Source organism: Rhinopithecus bieti, unplaced genomic scaffold, assembly GCF_001698545.2.
Source record: "Rhinopithecus bieti isolate Rb0 unplaced genomic scaffold, ASM169854v2 scaffold_78508, whole genome shotgun sequence".
Taxonomy (NCBI): Eukaryota; Metazoa; Chordata; class Mammalia; order Primates; family Cercopithecidae; genus Rhinopithecus; species Rhinopithecus bieti.
In genome coordinates this window covers 747,120-769,958 of record NW_016829854.1, presented here as the reverse complement: position 1 = coordinate 769,958, position 22,839 = coordinate 747,120, and the positions used below count along the sequence as shown (strand labels likewise).

The window sequence follows — 22,839 nt, the reverse complement described above, 5'->3', positions numbered from 1 at the left end:
AACCAAGTTAGTGAAGATCAAGCTTCAGTTGGATGTTTCTTTGTTTTCAGGGCCTAAGCCACATGGTACTAGTGCCACTGACCTAAACTGGCAGCTATGGGGAATTAGAAGGGCCAAGCCAGGCACAGAGCCTCAACCCTCCTTGGCTCAGGTGGTCAAGAGCAGGAGAAACCTGGCAGCCACAGCACCTGGTTGGGTTTTTCAGCCTTTGCTAAGGCATTTTCAAGGGAAGGGTGGTGGCCAGTCCCACCTGGGACACCTCTGCAGGGAGGACAGTGTGGGGCGGGCTGGTGTCACCTTTAGTGGTCTCGCTATCCCGGATCATGAAGGAGCCCAGCATGTTGCCAGGAGCCAGGAGTTGGCGTTCTGCGTCCTTCCGGCTGATGCCCTTGAAGAACCACCTGATGGAAAAGGGAGGGGACAAATGTGAACTTGGGGTTGCGCAGTCCTGTCCTGCCTACACAGGGTGCCTGTGGCCATGCAAGTCCCAGGGGGATGTCAGGATACAAAGGGTCTGGCTTCCTGCAGCATCAGTTTTACTCAAGGATTTTTTTGGGGAGAGAGGGGAAAGCAGCCACTCTTTTGATATCAAAATAGACATTTTACCAAGGTGAATTCTGTTGCTGAGACTGAAACCTATGCAATTTGGAGTGGGGGAGCTTCCTTTAAGAAAAATAATACAGCATTACAAGTGCAAAAAGCTGACGGGTCATTCCGGTGCCGCTTGCTGTGAGGGACAGGAAGACAGAGTGGAAACAGACAGCAGTCTTAACCAACTGTGGTCAAAGTCTTACTTTTGCAGATTTCACAAGGCTGCAGGCTTCTTGGGACCTTGGAAGCCTGTGAAGGGCCTGAGTTTTGTTAGCTTTACAACCAATCCTCCTCTGCATATACAGAGTTGAATATAAAGTTGGCATGAACTTCTAAGCTACAACTTGAGATTGGAAAGAATTTTATACTTAGGATCATATCCTGGGATCTTTTCTTCATTCTTCCTGAGTATTGGAGATACTTGGGTGGAAAAGTTCAAGCAGCAGCAGCTGAATCCATTCTCATCTTCACTAGGGTGAGGAGCAGTTGGAAAAAAGCCGCAGACCTGACCTCAGCCCACCTTGGCCCTGCCACAAACCTGCAGTCTGACTTTGAGCAAGTAGCCTTCCTCTTTGGGCCTTTGGTTCCTCTGTTAACAACTGGGGAGAAAGTTAACATCTATCTTGCTGTCTACCCAACAGCTCTATGGAGTTATCACCTGTATCATTTCCCTTTTTTTTTTTTTTTTTTTTTGAGACTGAATCTTGCTCTGTCACCCAGGTTGGAGTGCGGTGGTATGATCTCGGCTCACTGCAACCTCTGCGTCTCAGATTCAAGCGATTCTTTTGCCTCAGCCTCCCAAGTAGCTGGGATTACAGGCATGCACCACTACACCCAGCTACCTTTTGTAATTTTAGTAGAGACGGGGTTTCACCATGTTGGCCAGGCTGGTCTCAAACTCCTGACCTCAGGTGATCCACCCACCTCGGCCTCCCAAAGTGATGGGATTACAGGCGTGAGCCACTGCTCCCGGCCCCATTTTATGGGTGATGAAATTGAGGAACAGAGAGGGCAAGTAATTTGCCTAGAGTCACACAGCTGGGAAGTTGTAGAGGCAGGATTTGAAGCTAGGCAGTCTAACTCCAGAACCCAAGATCTTAATCACCATGCTATGTTGCCCATCTACCTTCTTTGCTTTCATGTTGTAAAGTGACTTGTGCCATGGTAAAATATTCAACAATGTAGAAGAACTGTCTCCCTGACAATTCTGCTCCTAGGAAGTTATCCCATGTATCTTGCACAAGGGAGAAATGACATATACACCAGGGGATTCGCTGCAGTACATGACTGGAAACAACTTAAGAGACCACTGTATGGGGCAGAGGTTAAATGGACATCTACGGGACAGACCCCCTGTGGTATAAAAAGGAAGGAAGTGTCCGGGAGCAGTGACTCACGACTATAATCCCAGCACTTTGGGAGGCCGAGGCAGGCGGATCACCTGAGGTCTGGAGTTCGAGACCAGCCTGACCAACATGGAGAAGCCCTGTCTCTATTAAAAATACAAAATTAGCCAGGCATGGTGGTGCATGCCTGTAATCCCAGCTACTTGGGAGGCTAAGGCAGGAGAATTGCTTGAATCCGGTAGACGGAGGTTGCAGTGAGCTGAGATCGCACCATTGCACTCCAGCCTGGGAGACAGAGTGAAACTCCGTCTAAAAAAAAAAGGAACGAGGTGCTGCATGGAAGGTCTGAACGAGAGGTATGGAACAGTGTGTGTGGTATCTACCACTTGTGTGAGACAAGTGGGAAGAGATGTCTGTTCTTATATAAGGAAGAAGCATCTGGGAGGACTCACGAGAAACTGGTTGCTTCTGGGGAGGGGAAGTGGCTGGTTGGGGACAGGGTGGGAAGAAGACTTTTCACTCTCTCTTCTGCATGCTTCCCCACATTTGCATTTTGAAACATTTGAAAGTATTGCCTATTTCAAGGGGGAATGAGAGAAACTAAGATTCCATCCCGCCCTGATTCCCAAGGTCCCAGTTGTGCTCCCCAGAGGCAACCTCTGTTAGCAGTTTCTTGATTCAGACATAAGGACCCCTGAGTGCCTTGAAGACAGATATGCATGTTCATTTTTAATTTTTATTATTATTTTTTGAGATAGAGTCTTGCTGTGTCGTCCAGGCTGGAGTGCATTGGCGTGATCTCAGCTCACTGCAACCTCTGCCTCCCAGATCAAGCGAATCTCGTGCCTCAGCCTCCAAGTAGCTGGGATTACAGGTGCCCGCCATCACACCTGGCTAATTTTTGTACTTTTAGTAGAGGCAGGGTTTCACCATGTTGGCCAGGCTGTTCTCGAACTCCTGACCTCAAGTGATCTGCCTGCCTCAGCCTCCCAAAGTGCTGGGATTACAGGTGTGAGCCACCACGCCTGGCCACATATGTGTATTTAGATCAGTGGTTCCCAAGCTGGGTCCTGGGAGCAGCAGCAGCAGCAGCTACCTCACCCAAGAACCTGTTAGAAATGCACATTCGGAATCTGACAGTGGGGCGCCGGAAAGCACTTGTTAGCCAGCAATCCGGGCGATGCTGATGCTGCTCATGTCTGAGAAACCCCCACCTAGGTTATTTTGCCTTTGTTTGCAAATGATAATCTCCCATTCATGTTGTCTACACTCTACATTTTCCACTTAGCAATTATGTTGCCTTTGAGAAATAATACCAGCCATGCCTCCTCCAAGGTTGCTGCAAGGACCACATGAGGTGACCCAGGCATTCTGTAAGTGTTCAGACCCTGGAGTGGAGAAACAGAGAATGGGATGACCCAGGGCAAAGCCTGGAAGAAGGAGAGAGAAGCAGCTCAGAGCCCCCAGTTCCATGATCACTAAGAAGGGGTGGCATTATTATTATTATTTTTTCTTTTGACAGAATATTGCTCTTGTACCCCAGGCTGGAGTGCAGTGGCGTGATATCTCAGCTCACTGCAACCTCCGCCTCCCGGGTTCAAGTGATTCTTCTGCCTCAGCCTCCTGAGTAGCTGGGACTACAGGTGTGCACCACCACACCCAGCTACTTTTTTTGTATTTTTAGTAGAGATGGGGTTACACCATGTTGGTCAGGCTGGTCTCAAACTCCTGACCTCAGGTGATCTGCATGCCTTGGCCTGCCCAAGTGCTGGGATTTCAGATGTGAGCCACGATGCCCAACAAGAAGGGGGCAGCTTTATAATGGGAAAAGCCCAAACGTTTTCATTTTTAACAGGCAAGCATCCCAAACCCATAGTACCATCTAGCCAGAAAGAGGAGGCAGAAGAGACAAAACAATGGGGACTGTCATTTGTCAACTTCTGATTGGCTGGTTTTTAATGGGATGCACTGCCACCCCTCAGTGTAGTCATCTTTTTACTCATCAACCTCATCCACCATACAGATAACATCTCCACCGGGGAGCCCCATCTGAGTCATCTTGTATCCCTGGAATAGGGAATCAACAGGTATCTGCTGGATGATGGATGGATAGATGGATGAATGGATGGATGGATGGGTGGCTGGATGGATGATTGAAGTATATTTTTAGAGTCAAGCTAGACACAAGAAGAACCCACAGCCAAGAACGATGGGTTACGGGGAGCTCCTTGAGGGTAGGGAGATATCTTATTTGTTTCCACAGCCCTTAGCCTGGCACAGGGCTTGAAGAGTCATGGGCATGTGTTTGTCGAATGAATCAAATGAGGGATGGGCCAGGTGCGGTGGTTCAGGCCTATGATCCCAGCACTTTGGGAGGCTGAGGCGAGAGGATCACTTGAGCCAGGGAGTTTGAGACCAGCCTGGGCAACATAGGGAGACTAAAAAATTAGCTGGGCATGGTGATGCACACTTGTAGTCCCAGCTACTGGGGAGGCTGAGGTGGGAGGATCACCTGAGCCTGGGGAGGCTGAGGTTGCCGTGAGCTGTGATGGTGCTACTGCATTCCAGCCTGGGCAACAGAGTGAGAACCTGTCGTCTCAAAACAAAACAAAACAAAACAACAAATGAGGGATGACTGGCCAGGTGTGAGCTGTCTCACCTCTCCAGAGACCCTTCTTGGCAAGACCATATGCTTCATTCAACAATATTTACTGAGCACTGACTGCATGCCAGCCTGTGCTGAGGATGAAGCAGCAGACAAAGTCCTTGCTCTCACCAGCTCTCTTCCTTGCAGGGCAAGCAGGGAATGCACGTGTAACCAACCAAAGAAACAAGGTCGTTTTGCTAGTAAAACATGTTCGGAAGGGAATAAAACAGGTTTCCACAAGACAGAGTCACAGCGGGGACCCACTTTAGCCTCTCTTCCCTGACTGGAAGGATGAAACCTGAAGGAAGAGAAGGAGCCAGTCAAGCCCAGAGCCCTGGGAAGAGTATGTGCCAGGCAGTGGTACAGTGTGTGCAGAGGTCCTGAGTTGCAAACAAGGCTGACTTTGCTTGACTCTTTCTGGAAGGTAGGAAATAGGATACTTACTCCTCTGTCTCCAGAGAGTCAACGCGGGCGACATAATTGCTTGGGATGTAGCCCTCCTTCCGGGTGGCCAGGGATCGAGCCTTCCACCACTCCCCGGATCTGAGGGACAGGAGGGAGTAAAGGTGTTAGGGGCAGAAGGATCATTCTCCAGTCTCCTCAAGCTCCCCAGCATTGACCTAGAAAATCCCCTGCCTCCAGAAAGTCAGTAGGGTAAGGGACAGGGCTGTGACTATGTCAGCCCCCCAGCATGTGCCCATGATTAGGGTAGGGATCCTTACGACAGTTCCTATTGTGCATCTGAGGGTCTGGAATCACCCTGTCCACAGCCCAGAGCCCTGGGTATCTGGCTCCACTCCTCTTCCCTGGACTTGTAACTTTGGTCTTATTGGCTATAACCATGGCAGGGTCCTGCGCCCATGGAGACTCAGAATGGTTCAGCTGGGGCTGATAATAGGGGAGAGTGGGCTTGGGGGCCCAACCAGGCATGACCTCTCCCGTTCTCAGGATTCAGCACATACTGGACACTATACCCACGATGGTGAAGGCTGTAGGAGATCGGAGGTGGCAAACTCAGAGATCCAAGGATTTCCGAATGCAAGGTCACCTTGATGGGGCCTGGTCCACAGGTAAAAACTGGTGGCTTAATCACAGGAGCCCTAGGAAGGCTTCCCTGAGAAAGCTTCACCTGTTCATCCCAGGCTGGATGTGCACTCTTAGTAAGTGCACAATCCCCTTCATCCAGGTTGACAGCAAACCCTTCCTCCACTATTGTGATTAGCTTCTCTTTAGACATTTGTACCCAGGATAAGATAGCCCATCTATCAGGTTCTTTATGGAAGCACAGAAGAGCACATAGTTGAGTAGAGGAGGCAGGTCTGTCTTAGGGGGAGTGGGATGGGGACTCACTCCTCTAGGACGACCATCTGGTCCCCCTTCTGGAAGCTGAGGTCTTCGTGGTGAATGGCCTCATAATCATACAGGGCAACCACGATGATGTCCTCAGAGCCTGTTGGGAAGGGAGACACACGGAGGGTGAGGTTTTGTCTAAGTGCATCCACAGGCCTGGGTGACCCTCGCCTGGCACCTGGCACAGCTCCGCACCCATCAATATGTGGCTCCTAGTATAAGTAGGCATCTCACCATACTGGGTGTGATTCTCAAGTTTAAAGCTAAATATGTTTTGTTCATGTTACTAAACAGCGTTCTAGAAACACAATAGCCTGTGCAAAGTACTTCAGAGGAAATTTCGGGGATTCTCGACGGGGGTTTGACTGTTTGGTATTTTTGCCTCAAGCTGAGTGAGCCTAGTGGAATCTTCTGCAGGACACATGACTCCACTGCATCTGCTCGGAGATACTTACCCTCCCCGATTCCTGGTGTGTTCCTGTTGTTGCTATTAGGCCCCTGCGGGGAAGAAATGGGAGAAGGGAATGAATCTGACCAATGTGTGGGGACCCACGGAAGGTCTGTCTTGAGAAGGATACCCAAGACCATCTTACCCTAGCCCTGTATGTCATGGGAGGAGGCCCACATAGGGCAGGGGACACGCCTGGCACCACACAGCACATTAGCGGCAGAGCCAGCAAACAAAATGATCCAGGTTTTTGTTTTTTGTTTTTGTTGTTGTTGTTTGAGATGGAGTCTCACTCTGTCACCCAGGCTGGAGTGCAGTGGAGTGATCTCAGCTCACTGAAACCTCTACCTCCCGAGTTCAAGTGATTCTCCTGCCTCAGCCTCCCAAGTAGCTGGGATTACAGGCGCACGCCACCATGCCCAGCTAATTTTCTGTAGTGTTAGAAGAGACGGGGTTTCACCATGTTGGCCAGGCTGGTCTCGAACTCCTGACCTCAGGTGATCTGCCCACCTCGGTCTCCCAAAGTGCTGGGAGAGCCACCGTGCCCAGCCAGGATCCAGGTTTCTTGAGTTGTGGCCTTGGCCTTCGGTCTTGGACATACTGGGGATGCTGCTTGACCCTTCCCCTCAAAACACAGTGAGGGGGTTGGTCCAGATCAGTGTTTTCTGACTACATTTGAAGAAATCATAGGCCCACCAATGATTTATAGTCCCTAAATAAAGGCTCCATTATGTATGTGAAATAATCTAAGTGTCCATGCATAGGGGAAATGACACCTAAACTGTGGTGTTCTAAGCAGCTTCTCTCTTTTTTTTTTTTTTTTTTTTTTTTTTAAAGAGACAGGGTCTCCCTGTATTGCCCAGGCTGGAGTGCAGTAGTGTGATCATAACTCATGCAGTCTCGAACTCCTGAGCTCAAGCAGTCCTCCCGCCTCAGCCTCCCAAAATGCTGGGAGTACAGGTATGAGCCACTGCACCTGGTCTGTGGTTTCATTTTTGAGAAGAATGTATTTGTGTGTCACACAGTAGGATTATTGTAAGGATTAGGGTGCTAATAACCGTAAAGGCTTAGAACAGTGCTTGGTTCATAGTGAGCTCTGTATAAACATAAAAGAAGTTGGTAAATACCTCTCCTAGCATGACTGCTTCTCTTTTTTCAACTCTTGCTGTTGTTCCTGCTGCTACTCTTGGTCTTATACTCGTGTAATTATGATTGGTACTATTACTATGACAATTGTTACTGTATTTTTGCAGTGCTGCTGATACTGCCATTACATGGTCACTTCAGCTGCTATCATGACTGGTCACTCATTACTCTCAGCACTGCTTTTGCTTCCGCCCAGGCCTGAGGCCTGAGATGCTCACTCAACCTGTTTGGTGGAGCCCAGGCTGACGGGTCAAACCTGGGCTGCAGGAAAAGAGAGGTGACTTCCTTGTCCCTATGCATGCTGGCACTGCATCCCGGAGAGTGGAGTCAGGTCACTGTTGGTGGCCAGTCAGCTCCCTTTCACTCCAAGCTCACCCTGTCCAGCCTTGGGAAGACAGGAGGCTGTTAGGGCAATGTTGGGGCAGCATCTGGCAGCCCACAGGGAAACTGGGACCTCCCCTACTCACCGGCTTGATGGTGGATGTGGGATCTGGCACGTACACAGGGCAGTGTGGGTTGGCGCTGGTTTCAGTTTTTGAGAATATATTGCCTCCGGCCTGGAGGAACTTGGATTTCATGCACCCCATCCTGCAGCAGACAGAAGAGAGGTGAGCCCCGGTTACCAAGAGCCTCACGCGGGGAAGTCTTCTGATGCTGGCATTCCAGGTCCCCTGCCCCCAGACTGGCTCCCACTGGCCTTCCCAGTATTAATTCCCCTTCCAGCTCCATGCACCCTCATCGTCCCCACACGGAGCCCACTCCATCCTTGCCACCTCTGGGCTTCCCCATGTCCACGTGCCATAGCACTGGCCCAGGGCTGACAAGCTGTCATTGTCATGGGTACCAAGGACCAGCGTGATGGGTGTTTATTCAGAGGATGGCATGAGGATAACAGAAATGTAACAGGTCGGCCGGGCGCGGTGGCTCAAGCCTGTAATCCCAGCACTTTGGGAGGCCGAGACGGGCGGATCACGAGGTCAGGAGATCGAGACCATCCTGGCTAACACGGTGAAACCCCGTCTCTACTAAAAAATACAAAAAACTAGCCGGGCGAGGTGGCGGGCGCCTGTAGTCCCAGCTACTCGGGAGGCTGAGGCAGGAGAACGGCGTGAACCCGGGAGGCGGAGCTTGCAGTGAGCTGAGATCTGGCCACAGCACTCCAGCCTGGGCGGCAGAGCGAGACTCCGTCTCAAAACAAACAAACAAACAAACAAACAAACAAACAAAAAGAAATGTAACAGGTTGAGCTGTTGGGGGGCAGAGCAGGTGGTAGGCACTGCCGGCTCTCAGGTCAGAAAGCCTCAGCTGATCCTTGGCCCCTCCACCCCAGCAGCACCTCACTGACCACTTTCCTGCCCCCTACCCACCTCTTGGGTCTTCATCGGCAAAATGGGGACAATAATAAGACCTACGGTGGGGAAACACTCAGTGCAGTGTCAGGCTCAGAGCAAACACTACAGAAAAACTACAGTGTTATCAGATGATAAATTGCCATTTTTATATTAAATAACAAGATGAGGTCACATAACATGGCTCAAACAATCTAGTTTGTCAAGGCACTGTATTCCTGGTATCATTTTGTAAATGGCTTATAACTCCTTCCCTCCCTCCTTCCTTTCTTTCTTTCCTCCCTTCCTTCCTTCCTCCCTTCCTTCCTTCCTTCCTTCCTTCCTTTCTTCCTCCTCCCCCTCCTCTCCTTCCCCCCTCCTCCCTCCTCCTCCTCTCTCTCTTCTCCTTCTTTTTCTTCCTCTTCCTCCTCTCTTTCTCTCTGTCTCTCTCTGAGTTATTTGGTAATTCATTCATCCATTTACACAGCCAACATTTACTGGGCACTTTTCTAAACTGTGAAAAAGGGAAGCAAGTTCATGCCCTCAGGAACTCAACTGCAGCCGAATGGGACACAGAGACAATAAACAGGCCAACAAATGACAAATAACAGGACAAATTGAGTTAGTGAAAAGTGTGAGGACAGTAAGAGAGGATGCTACGGGAAACAACAGGTCTGGCCCTTTTAGGCAGGGCATTTGGGGAAGACCTCTCAGAGGAGGGGATACAGAACCTGCGGTCTAAATGACATGAAGGAGCCAGTCAGGGGACACTCTGAGGGAAAAGTGTTCCAGGCAGAGGGAACAGCAAATGCAAAGGCCCTGAGGCTGGCACGTGCTTGGAGAGAAGTTGGAGGCACTGAAAGCAGGAGAGTGTGGCTGAAGCTCATGGGCAGGGGAGAGGGTGGTGGTGATGAGGCCACCACACCCTGTAGGGCCAGTGAGGACTTTGGATTTTATTCTAAGGATGATGGAAAGTTTCTGACAGGAGAATGATGGAATTCAGTTTGCACTTTAAATAATCCCACCAGTGGCTGAGTGAGGCATGGACAGTAGGGAGCAGGGGAGGGAACCCTGTGAGAAATCTGCCAAAATGTTCAGGTATGAGATGATGGTGGCCCAGGGCAGGGTGAGGGCAGAGAGGAGTTAAGCATTGGACAGGTTTGGGGAACATTTTGGAGGTAGAGCTTGCAGACTTTGCTGCTGTATTCAATTAATTTAAGGATGCTTAAACAAAACACATTTACTCCGAGTAGAGTAAAAACATAATTGTAAAAGTGGAAGAAATGTTTCATTTCTTTTCTCAAAATGTGCACACACATTTGCTGAGAAGGCAGGCTGTGACAACCACATAAGGAAGTGCTTGCTTTTCTCATCTCTGCACAATTGCCATTTTCTTCTAAAGCAGTTAGAACTCAGTTATATTTATCTTGTTAAAATAAACATGTGTTGTGGTTTAGGAAAAAAACAAAGAAAAAAAACGCCCAAATTTCTAGGCTTAGACGAGTTACTTTTTTGTTTGTTTGTTTTTTGTTTTTTGTTTTGAGACGGAGTCTCGCTCTGTCACCCAGGCTGGAGTGCAGTGGCCGGATCTCAGCTCACTGCAAGCTCCGCCTCCCGGGTTCACGCCATTCTCCTGCCTCATCTCCCAAGTAGCTGGGACTACAGGCGCCCGCCACCTCGCCCGGCTAGTTTTTTGTATTTTTTAGTAAGAGACGGGGTTTCGCCGTGTTAGCCAGGATGGTCTCGATCTCCTGACCTCGCGATCCACCCGTCTCGGCCTCCCAAAGTGCTGGGATTACAGGCTTGAGCCACCGCGCCCGGCCAGACGAGTTACTTTTAAAAACGAAAAAAGATTCCTTTTATTTACAAGGATTTGCCTCTTCTGGTGGGAACTGGGAAAGATTTGCCACTTCAAGACTTGAGCAGTTCTGCTTCATTTGTCTTTTGGAAATAAAGTAAGGAACACATTCAGACTCTTGGAGTGCTGGATCATTAATTTGAAAAATTATCACAATTAATCACAGATTTATAATGTACTTGCATGCAGTTAAAACTGAAACCAGCACCTCTCTTTGAGGTAAATATCTATGACAGTTCTGGGAAATTAAACATGCATCTTGTGTGGTGTGTATGACATAAAATGATCTCACATTTCGTATGTTTTGGTCAGCATAAAGATGTTCTGGGAAGAGCAGCGCTGTGTGAGGTAGGACAGCTCACTCCGTCTCTCTGGGCACCCACCGATCTGCAGCTGCGAGCGTTGTAATTCCCAATCCACACATGTTGAGCACCTCGTATGCTTCACTTACGTGATCAATGTACATATTCAAGATGGTCACAGGGTCCCGAGGGAGGGGTCTCGGAAGACCTGTGTTCATTCACAATCCAAGGCCACCTCTGAGAAAGGGTGGCGAGGGTTCTACCTCACAGGGTGGTGGTGAGCATTGAGCAAGTTGATGAGTGTCAAAGTGCCCAGCATGCAGTAAGCACTGCAGAAACATTAACCACAACCATTTCTGTTTACTGGCAGACGTGGCACTGCCCCAGAGCATGAAGCAAGCACAGTTTGCAATTCCTCTGACTCACAAGCCTAGATACTGCAACACTGGAGAAGTTCGCTCTTTTTAAAATAGGGAATTCCCATGAGTTCCATTTTCTCACTATAAAGCGTGATTTCTTTTCTCAGAGACAGTCTCGCTCTGTCACCCAGGGTGGAGTGCAGTGGTGCTTACTGCAACCTCGACCTCCCAGGATCAAGTGATCCTCCCACTTCAGCCTCCTGAGTAGCTGGGACGACAGTTACAAACTACCATGCCTGGTCAATCTTTTAAAATGTATTTTCTGCAGAGACAGGAGGCAGAGAAGGGGGCAGGTCTCACAATGTTGCTCAGGTTGGTCTTGAACTCCTGACCTCAAGTGATCCTGCTACCTTGGCCTCCCAAAGTGCTGGGATATGAGCCACCACGCCCAGCTGAAAGTGTGATTTTTCTAAAAGTGATACACTGGCAGGAGTCAAATTTGTGTAAAATGTGATTGTCCCCCTAAATGAGAGAACCATGTCTACTGCCTGGTGTGGACCGGGCATCAGAAATGTCCATGTTCATGGTCACTAGGCCCAGAAATGTCATGCGAGCCACAAATATAAGTTGAAGTTTTCTACAGCCTGATTTTTAAAAATTAAAATTTTATTTTATTTTATTTTTTCCTTTTAAAAAATTATTTATTTTTATTTCCCTTTTAAATTTATTTTTAGTTTCTATTTTTTAAATTGTATTTATTTATTTATTTTTTTGAGACAGGCTGGAGTACAGTGGTGCAATCTCCACTCACCACAACCTCTGCCTCCCGGTTCAAGTGATTCTCCTGTCTCAGCCTCCTGAGTAGCTGGGATTACAGGCATGTGCCACTACACCTGGCTAATTTTTGCATTTTTTAGTAGAGACACGGTTTCACCATGTTGGTCAGGCTGGTCTTGAACTCCCGACCTCAGGTCATCTGACTGCTTCGGCCTCCCAAACAACTGGGATTTCAGGCGTGAGCCACCACACCCGGCCTATTTTTCATTAAAAAAAAATTTCTTTTACAGTCAGGTTTTAAAAGTAAAAGAAACAAGTGAATTAATTTCAAGATGTATTTATTTTACCCAATATATCAAAATTATTAACATATAATAAATAAAAAATTATTAATGAGATACTTTACATTCTTTTTTTTGTACTAAGCCTTCACATCTCAGTGTGGATTTTACTCTTGGAGCACATCGCAGTTATGACTCCATCTGTGCTCAACAGCCGTCTGTGGCTCAGAGCTACCGTATCCAAACATGCAGAGAGAGAATGCTCCCATCACTGCAGTACAGGAAAGGCTGGTGCTCACGCCTGCATTCCTCAGTGCTTAGCCCAGTGCCTCCTGGCACACAGTAGGAGTGTCATGCACAGTGAGTGAATGGCTGCATGCCTGGCGTGCCACGCTTTATGTAGTAGGAAGTAAAAGCGTCTGTCAGCACCATAAGACAGGGCAAAAACAAAAAAACAAACAAACAAAAAAGAAAATAAAAGCATCAGGACATAGTTCCTACGACCGAGTTGAAAAAGGGAGACTGGACACACAATTACATTCCGAAGCCACATACTAAGAAGCTATTAGGAGATACAGAAAGTAGAATGGTGGTTGCCAAGGGTTGGGGGAAGGGGGAATGAGGAGTTAGTGTTCAATGGGTGTAGCGTTTCAGATGAAATGAATTATGGAGATGGATGATGGTGAGGGTTGCACAACATTCTGAATGGATTGAATACCACTGAAGTGTACATTTGCAAATGATTAGGACAGAAAATTTGTTATATGTATTTTACCACAATTTTAAGAATGAAAGAAAAAGAAGCTACTAGGGAGTGCTAAAGATAGGAGGGGCCATGCAAAGATTGCTAAAATACTTATTGGGTGAAAAACGCAAACTGCAAACATGTACAACATCAAACCACTTTTGTAAAATGAATGTATGTGCCTATGTGTATGTTAATAAGTTCATATAAAAAGCAACCTGTTTATAATAATAATTGAGCAGCAAGATAATGAGTTGGGTTTTGAAGAACAGGGAGGATCTGAATGGATAAAGATTGGGGGAAAGTCAAGAATATTCCAAAGAAGAACTGACTTCCAAAAAGGATTTGAGGGAGCTTATAATATTAAACCATATACAGAGCACTGCAAGTCTAAAAAAGGGTTACTCTGCACCATATAGAAGGGAAAGATTATTGAACTAGAAGCCCAGGATGGGACTGCTACTACCATTGAGTACTAGATTTATCTCTGAGCTTCCTAGTAGCCAAGATAAAAATGGAAACTTGTACAACATCACCATAAGATCCCAGGAAGCACAACAATTTGTCTGTTGACAGAAACAAGTATTTTTTGAGTATAAATTCAAGACAATTTGTTCTGTGGCTCCTCATAAGAAGGTCACTGGGGCTGGGTGCGGTGGCTCATGCCTGTAATCTCAGCACTTTAGGAGGCCGATGTGGGCAGATCACTTGAGGTCAGGGGTTTGAGACAAGCCTGGCCAATATAGTGAAACCCTGACTCTACAAAAATGTAAAAAATTAGCCAGGTGTGGTGGCGCACACTTGTAATCCCAGCTACTCAGGAGGCTGAGGCAGGAGAATCGCTTGAACCTGGGAGGCAGAGGTTGCAGTGAGCCAAGATCATGACACTGCACTCCAGCCTGTAAAACAGAGCAAGACTCTGTCTCAAAAAAAAAAAAAAAAAAAAAAAAAAAAAAAAAAAAGAAGTCACTGGAGGGCACAATGGACAATTTCTTCAACTGTGATTTGTCAGCAGAATTTATGGTATGTTGGTGAGTGGTTCCCAAACAGATGGCGCTGATATTATTTGGGTGGGTTTGGGAACAGGCGATGGGGTGAAGGTGGGGAGAGAATGATGGAAGAAAGAGGTTTATGTAGTCCAGGGCCTCTCTGCAGAGTGCCTTGTGACAAAGTGGATTGAGTGACTTTAGAAATGCAATATGGTGCTCAGAGTGTGGCTAGCCTGAGAACCAACAGCCTCAACCTCATAGGGGAGCTGTAAGAAATGCAGAATCTCAGACCCCACTTCCCAAATCAGAATGTGCATTTTAACAAGGTTCCCAGGCGATTCATGTGAACATTCTAGCCAAGAAGCCTAGAGAACCTCTTTTGCTCCTGCCTCCTCAGCATCTGTCCCTCTTCAGATAACAGTACCTGGATTTTCCTTTGGAGCACCAGTCTTCTCCCACTTAGTGCATGAGGTTTGGTGGGGCGGATCCCACCCTTGCCTTCAGGGATTGGCAACTTGACACAGGCCTGGCCAATCAGAGAATCCCGTATCCTCTGGCCCCCTGGCTATAGATATTGGTTCAGCTATAGGCATATACGTCCTCCTCACTGAGGCAGTCTGCCCTGGGATTTTGCTGGAAAAATTAGGGAAAAAGCACCCTCTTTCTACAAGGATTGTTGAGATGTAGGAACCTCGAGTTCTTGGAAACCACCTCAACGTCATCAAGGTAAAAGCTGCTTTAGAGTGAAGCCACCAGAGAGGACAACAGAGCTGAGGTATGGAAATTAAGTAATTCCTGAAGATAAATTGAGCACCTGGGTCCAGCTGTGCCTGAAGCCTATACACCTCAGGATTTTTCCAGTCCACAAGCAAATAAATTCTCAGTTTTGCTTAAGCCAATTTGAGTTGGGTTTCTGCCATTTGAACTCAAAAAGTCTTCACTGATTCTTGCATATTCTTGGGTCACACTCTGGATTGAATGAACCAGTGTCTGGGAGTGAGGGCCTGGAATCTGTAGTTCTAACAATTCTGCAGGAAATTAATATATACACTAAAATTTGAGATCCACCAATGTAGCAGAATGAAGGCTGAACTTGGGAGTCAGAATACTTGAGTTTGGATCGCAGTTGTGCCACTGACTGGGGATGTGACCTTGAGCAAGTCATTTGCCCTCTCTGAGCCTTGTTTTTCTTTCCTGCTAAATAGCAGGCCTTGCTTCTCAGGCTTGGCCTGAGGTCCTATGTGACTAGGGATGTGAAGGATTGTGTAAAATCTCTGCATATGCATTTCTCGTCTAATGTGCTTCAAAAGCAGGCTCTGAGAGCAGAAGTAGCCCGCCTGGTTGCACACCCACTCAGAACTGCTGATCCCTGGTAAAGACACTTCCTCAGGCCACTGCTGACCCTGGGAACCTGAAACCTGCTCCTCATCACCTCAGCCTCTGCTGAGGGAAATGAGAGAGGTCGGCTTGCTTGTGCCTGGCTGCTTCCCACGGTCACCATGCTGGCTGTGGAGGCCTCAGAGACTCGGCCTGTGCTCTCAGAGTCAAGCTCAAGGGGGAGAGGCCAGGGCCTGCCTGAGCATCCACGCAGTGGGCTGGAGATGGTTTTCTGGGAGCTTCTATGCTTAAGCAGAAGCCTGCAAGGGCTGGGGGTGTGAAGCCCTGGATTGTGGTCCCATATCTGCCATAAGGTCATTGTGTGACCCTAGGCAAGTCTCAGCTTGTCTCTGAGCCTCAGTTTCTCCAAATGTGAAATGAGATGTTGGATGAGAAGTTCTCTGAAAGAAGCAGCTGTAGTTCTTTCTTGCATAGAATCCACTCCCCCTTCTTCTAACAACAGTTGTCCAATTTTCGTTTGGGAATTACTCCTCCCCTCGTCTCAGTTTACGGCTTGGGATAGAGTTGACTCCAACGCCTGGCTGTAGAGGTGGGTCTGTAACCAAATCTAGCCAATGAGAGTTGCAGTAATAGAAGCAGAGATGGGTGTCTGGGCGCAGTGGCTCCTGCCTGTAATCCCAGCATTTTGGGAGGCAGAGGCAGGTGGGTCACCAGAGGTCAGGAGTTCAAGACCAGCCTGGTCAACACGGCTAACAAAAAATTAGCCAGGCGTGGTGGCAGGCACCTGTAATCCCAGCTACTTGGGAGGCTGAGACAGGAGAATTGCTTGAACCTGGGGGGTGGAGGATTCAGTGAGCCGAGATCGCGCCATTGCACTCCAGCCTGGGTGACAGAGCAAGACTCTATCTCAAAAAGAAAGAAAGAAAGAGAGAGAGAGAGAGACAGAAAGAAAGAAAGAAAGAAAGAAAGAAAGAAAGAAAGAAAGAAAGAAAGAAAGAAAGAAAGAGGGAGAGAGAGAGAAAGAAAGAAGCAGAGATGGGCATGTGATTCAATTCTGGCCAACAAGAGCCAGCCTTTGGTTTCTAGCTGGAAAAAAAGGCCTGCAGCAGCACGGCAAAGTCAAGAATTAGAGAAATATAGACTCCCAGCCTTGGATTAAGCCTTGCCTGAAGCTGATATCTCAGGGATTTTCCAGTAACCTCCTTCTGCTTGAGCCAGTTTTGAGTTGGATTTATTCCCCCTTAAACATCGAAGAGTCTTGCCCAAAGAGTGCAGAGGGATTTCTTATAAGGGATTGTGATTCACACTTAAGTGTGAATGACTGATGGCAAAGACCTCCCTGATACCAGGTTTTGGTAGAAGAGAAGGTAAGATGGTACTAACCTATTAGAGTAGGTGAGGATGGGAGGAATACGGATCTCATTAAGCTGATGGCACTGCAGCTATGCCTTAAAAGGGTCTGGTTATAGAGGCTGGGTGCAGGCGCTCATGCCTGTAATCCCAGCACTTTGGGAAGCTGAGGTGGGGGAATTGCTTTGAGCCCAGAAGCACGAGGCCGGTCCTGACAACATAGTGAGACCCTGTCTCTGCCAAAAAAAAAAAAAATTAGCTGGGCATGGCGGCATGTGCCTATAGTCCCAGCTACTTAGGAGGCTGAGGTGGGAGGATCACTTGAGCCTGGGAGGTTGAGGCTGCAATGAGCTGTAGTCATGCCACTGCACTTCAGCCTGGGCTACAGCCTGAGCAAGACTGTCTCAAAAAAAGAAGCACCTGGTATCTAATAGGCCCTCCATACACATTTGCGGAATGGATGTATTATGTTCTACTCTCTATAGGCCTCATCATACTTGGCTAAAGTCAACAGAGCAGAATTATGAAGTTATTTTTCATATAGGGAAATGGAAGCCCATGGGAAAGTGGGTCCCCCGGCTAGTCAGTGGCAGGTCCAACTGGCACTCAGCTCTCCTGCCTCTCATCATACACTGAGGTCAGCCCTAGAGGCTGTGGGCAATGAAGGGGAAGGGGAGAATGAGGAACCCAAACAGAACTCTCAAGAAGGCAGACCGCTGGGGGCCCAGGGCTTAAGGCTGTTCAGTTACAGGAACTTTCTCTTCTCAGAACAGCTCAGCCATGGTGGTGGGTGGGAAAAATGTATTTCCCCAACAGGAGTCAATTTCCTGAGCAGTGCCTTAGGGGTGCAGAGTCTAGCAGCTCCCTCTCCTCAGGTTCCCTGACTGTCTTCTGAATGAACTGTCTTTATCCCTGAGTGACTACTGTCCCTAATAAACAGTTAGGGGTAACTCCTGACTTCTCACCTCTTCCCTTTACTGAGCCTCAGCTTCTTTCTCACAGAGCTCAAAACTTTGATTTTGCAAGCAGGAAGAAACTTGGGAGATCAGCATTTTCATTGGACAGGTGGAGTAACAGCCCTAAGAAGCTGTGTGGGCCCTGGCTCACATGATGGCAAGCGACAGAGCAACATACTGAAGGAGAACTCAGGGCCTTTGGTCATTTGCCTGGCTCAGCCATAGGGTTGGCTCTGAGATGCATGTGTTTCAACCACTTGTTCAACCACATATGAAACTCATAGCATGTTCAATGTTACTTTTGGATCCCTTGGTCAATTTCAGAATTCCAGAGCAACTGTGAACCTCCTTGGAATGATTTTATCTCCAAAGTAGGCAGGAGGCAGGGCAGTTTGAAAACAGAGCATGAGATTTGAAGTCAGATGGAGCTGGGTTTGAATCCTTATTCTGCCTCTTACAAATAAGTGAGTCTTTTAAAATGTAAGTCATCCTGAGCACTGTGGCTCACAGCTGTAATCCCAACACTTGGGGAGGCTGAGGCGGGCAGATCACCTGAGGTTGGGAGTTGGAGACCAGCCTGACCAACATGGTGAAATCCCATCTCTACTAAAAATACAAAAATTAGCCAGGCATGGTGGCGCGTGCCATCACTGTCTAGCCTGTTCCCAGCTATAGTCTTCATACCCCTAACCACCTCTTAAACATGGTGGTTATGAGGATGCACCTCTCAGATCTCCAACTGCAGGAGTACGATTGGAGAAATTGATCAGCGGCTCAGCTGCTATGCTTCAGAGCTGCTCTCATGGGCTCCATCACTGCTGTCATGGGCTGCTCCCAGCCAATGACTGAGTGTGGCAGGGAGACTGAAGCCTGCCCATGTCTGGGGGACCTCTGTCAAGAGACTTTGGCCAAAGGCTCCTTAACAGCCTTGACAAACTTTCCTTAGAATGGCATGGCAGCCAGGCACAGTGGCTCACGCCTGTAATCCCAACACTTTGGGAGGCCGAGGCGGGTGGATCACAAGGTCAGAAGTTCAAGACCAGCCTGGCCAACATGGTGAAACCTCGTCTCTACTAAAAATACAAAAATTAGCCAGGCATGGTGGTGCATGCCTGTAATCCTAGTTACTCAGGAGGCTGAGGAAGGAGAATTGCTTGAACTCGGGAGGTGGAGGTTGCAGTGAGCCAAGACTGTGCCAGTGCACTCCAGCCTGGGCGACAGAGTGAGACTCTGTCTCAAAAAAAAAACAAAATAAAGCAACAACAGAAAAAAAAAAAAATGGCACGGCAGTCCAAGACACATCCTCCTTTTATTCCTTTCTTCTTCCTTCCTTTTTTCCTTCCTTTTCTTTTTCATTCGTGGCCAGAGGTGCCTCAATATCTGATGGCTGTCCTGTCTTCTCCTGGTTTCTTCCCATTTTCTCTCATAGCCATTTCCTCCAGTAAATGTCTTGCACATTTAATGCTATGGGAGTCTGCTTCTCAAAGGACTTGAACCATCTCAGGGTATGCTGAAGTTAAGTATAAAAATAAAATAAAAAGAAAATAAAAGATAAAAAAGGACCTGGACTAACACACCTAATGTATTACCTGTTGATTTGTTTATTGTCCATCTGACCATTAGGATGTGAGATATGACAGTAAGGACTTTGTTGTGTTCACTGCTATATCCCCAGTATGTAAAACTGGAACACAGCATGTGCTCGATAAATTCTTATTGAATGAAGTCCCCTTTAGCCTGCTGGATGCCCCCAGATTTCCTGTCTAAACAATAGCTATAAATAGGCCAGGCGCAATGGCTCATGCCTGTAATCCCAGCACTTTGGGAAGCTGAGGCGGGCGGATCGCCTGAGGTCAGGAGTTCAAGACCGGCTGGCCAACATGGTGAAACCCTGTCTCTACCAAAAATACAAAAATTAGCTGGGTGTGGTAGTGGGCACCTGTAATCCCAGCTACTTGGGAGCCTGAGGCAGGAGAATTGCTTGAACTCGAGAGGCGGAGATTGCAGTGAGCCAAGATTGTGCCACTGCACTCCAGACTGTGCAACAGAGTGAGACCCTATCTCAAAACAAAAACAAACAAACAAAAAGAAATCCAATAGCTATAAATATATGTTTAAACTGAGAAGGGTGATGCACATTTGCTCGCTTCCGCTGGGAGAGGAGCAGTCTTTCCTTGGCTGCTACTCAGTGGAAGTTTCCTCCTCCAGAGAGGACACAGTGGCCAGTTCACCACCAGGGCCACTTTTCACTTTAACCTGCTGTGATACTGAGAGGTCAGCTGCCCCCAAACCTGTCCTCCACAAATGGAATCCTCAAAGCCACAGGAACACATGTGCTGATCCTTTTACTTTTTTTTTTTTTAAAAAAATAATTGACAAAGCTCAAGGTCTCAGTTTCTTTCATTTTTGAAGGGTATGTATTTTGTTTTCAAAATGACCTTTTACCACCTAGTAAAACATTAGTGCATCCTTCTTGTTAAAAATTAAACCATTGGCCAGGTGCAGGGGCTCACGCCTGTAATCCCAGCACTTTGGGAGGCCAAGGTGGGAGGATCACGAGGTCAGGAGATCGAGACCATCCTGGCTAACACGGTGAGACCCCGTCTCTACTAAAAATACAAAAAATTAGCCTGGGCATGTTGGCGGGCGCCTGTAGTCCCAGCTACACAGGAGGCTGAGGCAGGAGAATGGCGTGAACCCAGGAGGCAGAGCTTGCAGTGAGCGGAGATCGCGTCACTGCACTCCAGTCTGAGTGACAGTGCGAGACTCCGTCTCAAAAAAAAAAAAAAAAAATTAAACCATTACAGGCCGGGCATGGTGGCTCACATCTGTAATACCAGCACTCTGAGAGGTCAAGACAGGAGGATCGTTTGAGCAGAGGAATTTAAAACCAGCCTGGGCAACATGGCAAGACCCCATCTCTATAAGATTTTTTTTTTTTAATTAGCTGGGTGTGGTGGCATGTGCCTGTGGTCCCAGCTACTCAGGAGGCTGAGGTGGGAGGATAGCTTGAGCACAGGAGGCTGAGGCTGCATGAGCCATGATAGCGTCACTGCACTCCAGCCTGGGAGACAGAGTGAGACCCTGTCTCAAAAAGAAAAAGAAAGAGAGGGAGAGGAAAGGAAAGAAAGAAAGAAAGAAAGAAAGAAAGAAAGAAAGAAAGAAAGAAAGAAAGAAAGAAAATAGAAGCAAAGAAAAAAAGCAGAAGGAGGAGGAGGAGGAAGGAAGGGAAAGGAGAGAAAGAAAGAGAAAGAAGAAAGAAGAAGAAAAAGGAGGAGGAGGAAGAGGAGGAGGAGGAGGGCGAAGGAAGGAAGGTAAAGAAAGAGAAGAAAGAAAGAAAGAAAGAAAGAAAGAAAGAAAGAAAGAAAGAAAGAAAGAAAAGAAAGAAAGAAGAAAGAAAGATAGAAAGAAAGAAAAAAAGAAAAAAGATAGAAAGAAAGAAAGAAAGAAAAAAAGAAAGAAGGGAAGGAAGGAAGGAAGATTAAAACATTACAGATACATTTAGGACACTCTTGGATTACTAATTCTCTAAGCCCTCCATGGCCGCCTCTTCTCCGACCCAGCTAGCCTCTGCCAGCATTTGGCCTCGGCCTCTGCCTCTGCATTTACAAACATGTATGTTGAAGCAGAGGCTGTCAGTGCCCTGCCTCTATCACTCCGCCCTTTACCATTTCCGCACATTCTGGCTGGACTTCCAGCTGTCGGCACCATCAGAGATTTCTCTGTGGCTACTGGGTGCCTGCTCTGCCTGTGGGCTTGGCAAGCCGAAAGTGCTAGAGAATTATCACACCGCCAGGAGTAGTTTTCAACTAAAGACAAGAGTGGGTGGACAAATACCCCGGTTCCCTCACCTCTGGAGTCTGTTCTACCCTGGCTCCCACAGTTCCTCAGTGGGATTGAGCTCCAGGTGCCTGCAGTGGTAACTGGACTGAGAAGACACCTTTACTGACTGTCTCTTGTTCTCTGCCTCACTTCCTTACTCCCCTAGAAGGGTCTCTGGAATCAGCTCTCAAACAAACTATTTGCGTTTGAAACCTTGCCTAGGGTCTGCTTCTGGAGAAACTCAAACTAAGACATATATGCTATGATGGACTAGTGTGTGTGTGTGTGTGTGTCTGTGTGTCTGTGTGTTTTGACATAAAGGGAATCATGCTGCAGAAATCATGAGTAGTATCCTTCTTGGTTCTTCTTTTTTTTTTTTTTTTTTTTTTTTTTTTTTTTTTTTTTTTTTTTTTTTAAGACGGAGTCTTGCTGTTCTTGGCCCGGGCTGGAGTGCAATGGCATGATCTTGGCTCACTGCAACCCCGCCTCCCGGGCTCATGCCATTCTCCTGCCTCAGCCTCCTGAGTAGCTGAGATTACAGGCACTCACCACCATGCCCAGCTGATTTTTGCATTTGTAGTAGAGATGGGGTTTCACCATGTTGGCCAGGCTGGTCTCGAACTCCTGACCTCAGGTGATCCACCTGCCTCATCCTCCCAAAGTCCTGGGATACACCGCGCCTGGCCTCAGTTCCATTTTTTTTTTTTTTGGATGTGGAAACTGAGGCTCAGAAAGGGAAGAGATTTGCCCAGTGCATCACAACCTGTCTTTGGCAGAGCTGGCACTCAGACTCGGGGTCGTCTACTGTGCTGTATTGACTGTTCTTCATTTCTCTGGTAGAGATGAGGCGGGGACTCCTGTTCTCTTGGCTGCACTTATATCTCCTGGGCCAAAGGATTTCAGGGTGATGCCTGGAACTCAGGGAGGTGACCCGAGGGGAGAGTCAGGAGTGCACGTCCTAGCACAGTGCCATCCAGAAGATGCAGCCTGTGGGACCACAACCAGGGGCCAAGACCAGGGCACATTTACTCTCAAGCACAGGCTGCTTCTGCATCATTACCCACTCCTCTGAAAGCACATTCAAACTCCCAGTCCTGTGGGGGAGGAAACTGGAGAAATGGGATGGGGAACAATATATGGTTGGGGTTTATTTAGAAAGGCAGAAGCTGATTGCTTGATGACTTGTATAGAAAAAGAAAACTAAAA

The 22,839-nt window shown here is 47.7% G+C and overlaps 1 protein-coding gene across 1 annotated transcript in view; it reads right to left on the bottom strand.

The window, feature by feature from the left end:
- Positions 1–22,839, bottom strand: part of HCK (HCK proto-oncogene, Src family tyrosine kinase) — a 50,046-nt gene that overhangs the window by 21,475 nt on the left and 5,732 nt on the right. The window contains exons 2-6 of the mRNA XM_017865076.1: positions 7,996–8,116; positions 6,390–6,432; positions 5,935–6,034; positions 5,029–5,127; positions 298–401 (exon numbers count right to left, since the gene is read on the bottom strand). Coding sequence (XP_017720565.1) covers positions 298–401; positions 5,029–5,127; positions 5,935–6,034; positions 6,390–6,432; positions 7,996–8,115 — 466 coding nt within the window. The 5' untranslated portion in view covers position 8,116. The remainder of the gene's footprint in view (positions 1–297; positions 402–5,028; positions 5,128–5,934; positions 6,035–6,389; positions 6,433–7,995; positions 8,117–22,839) is intronic.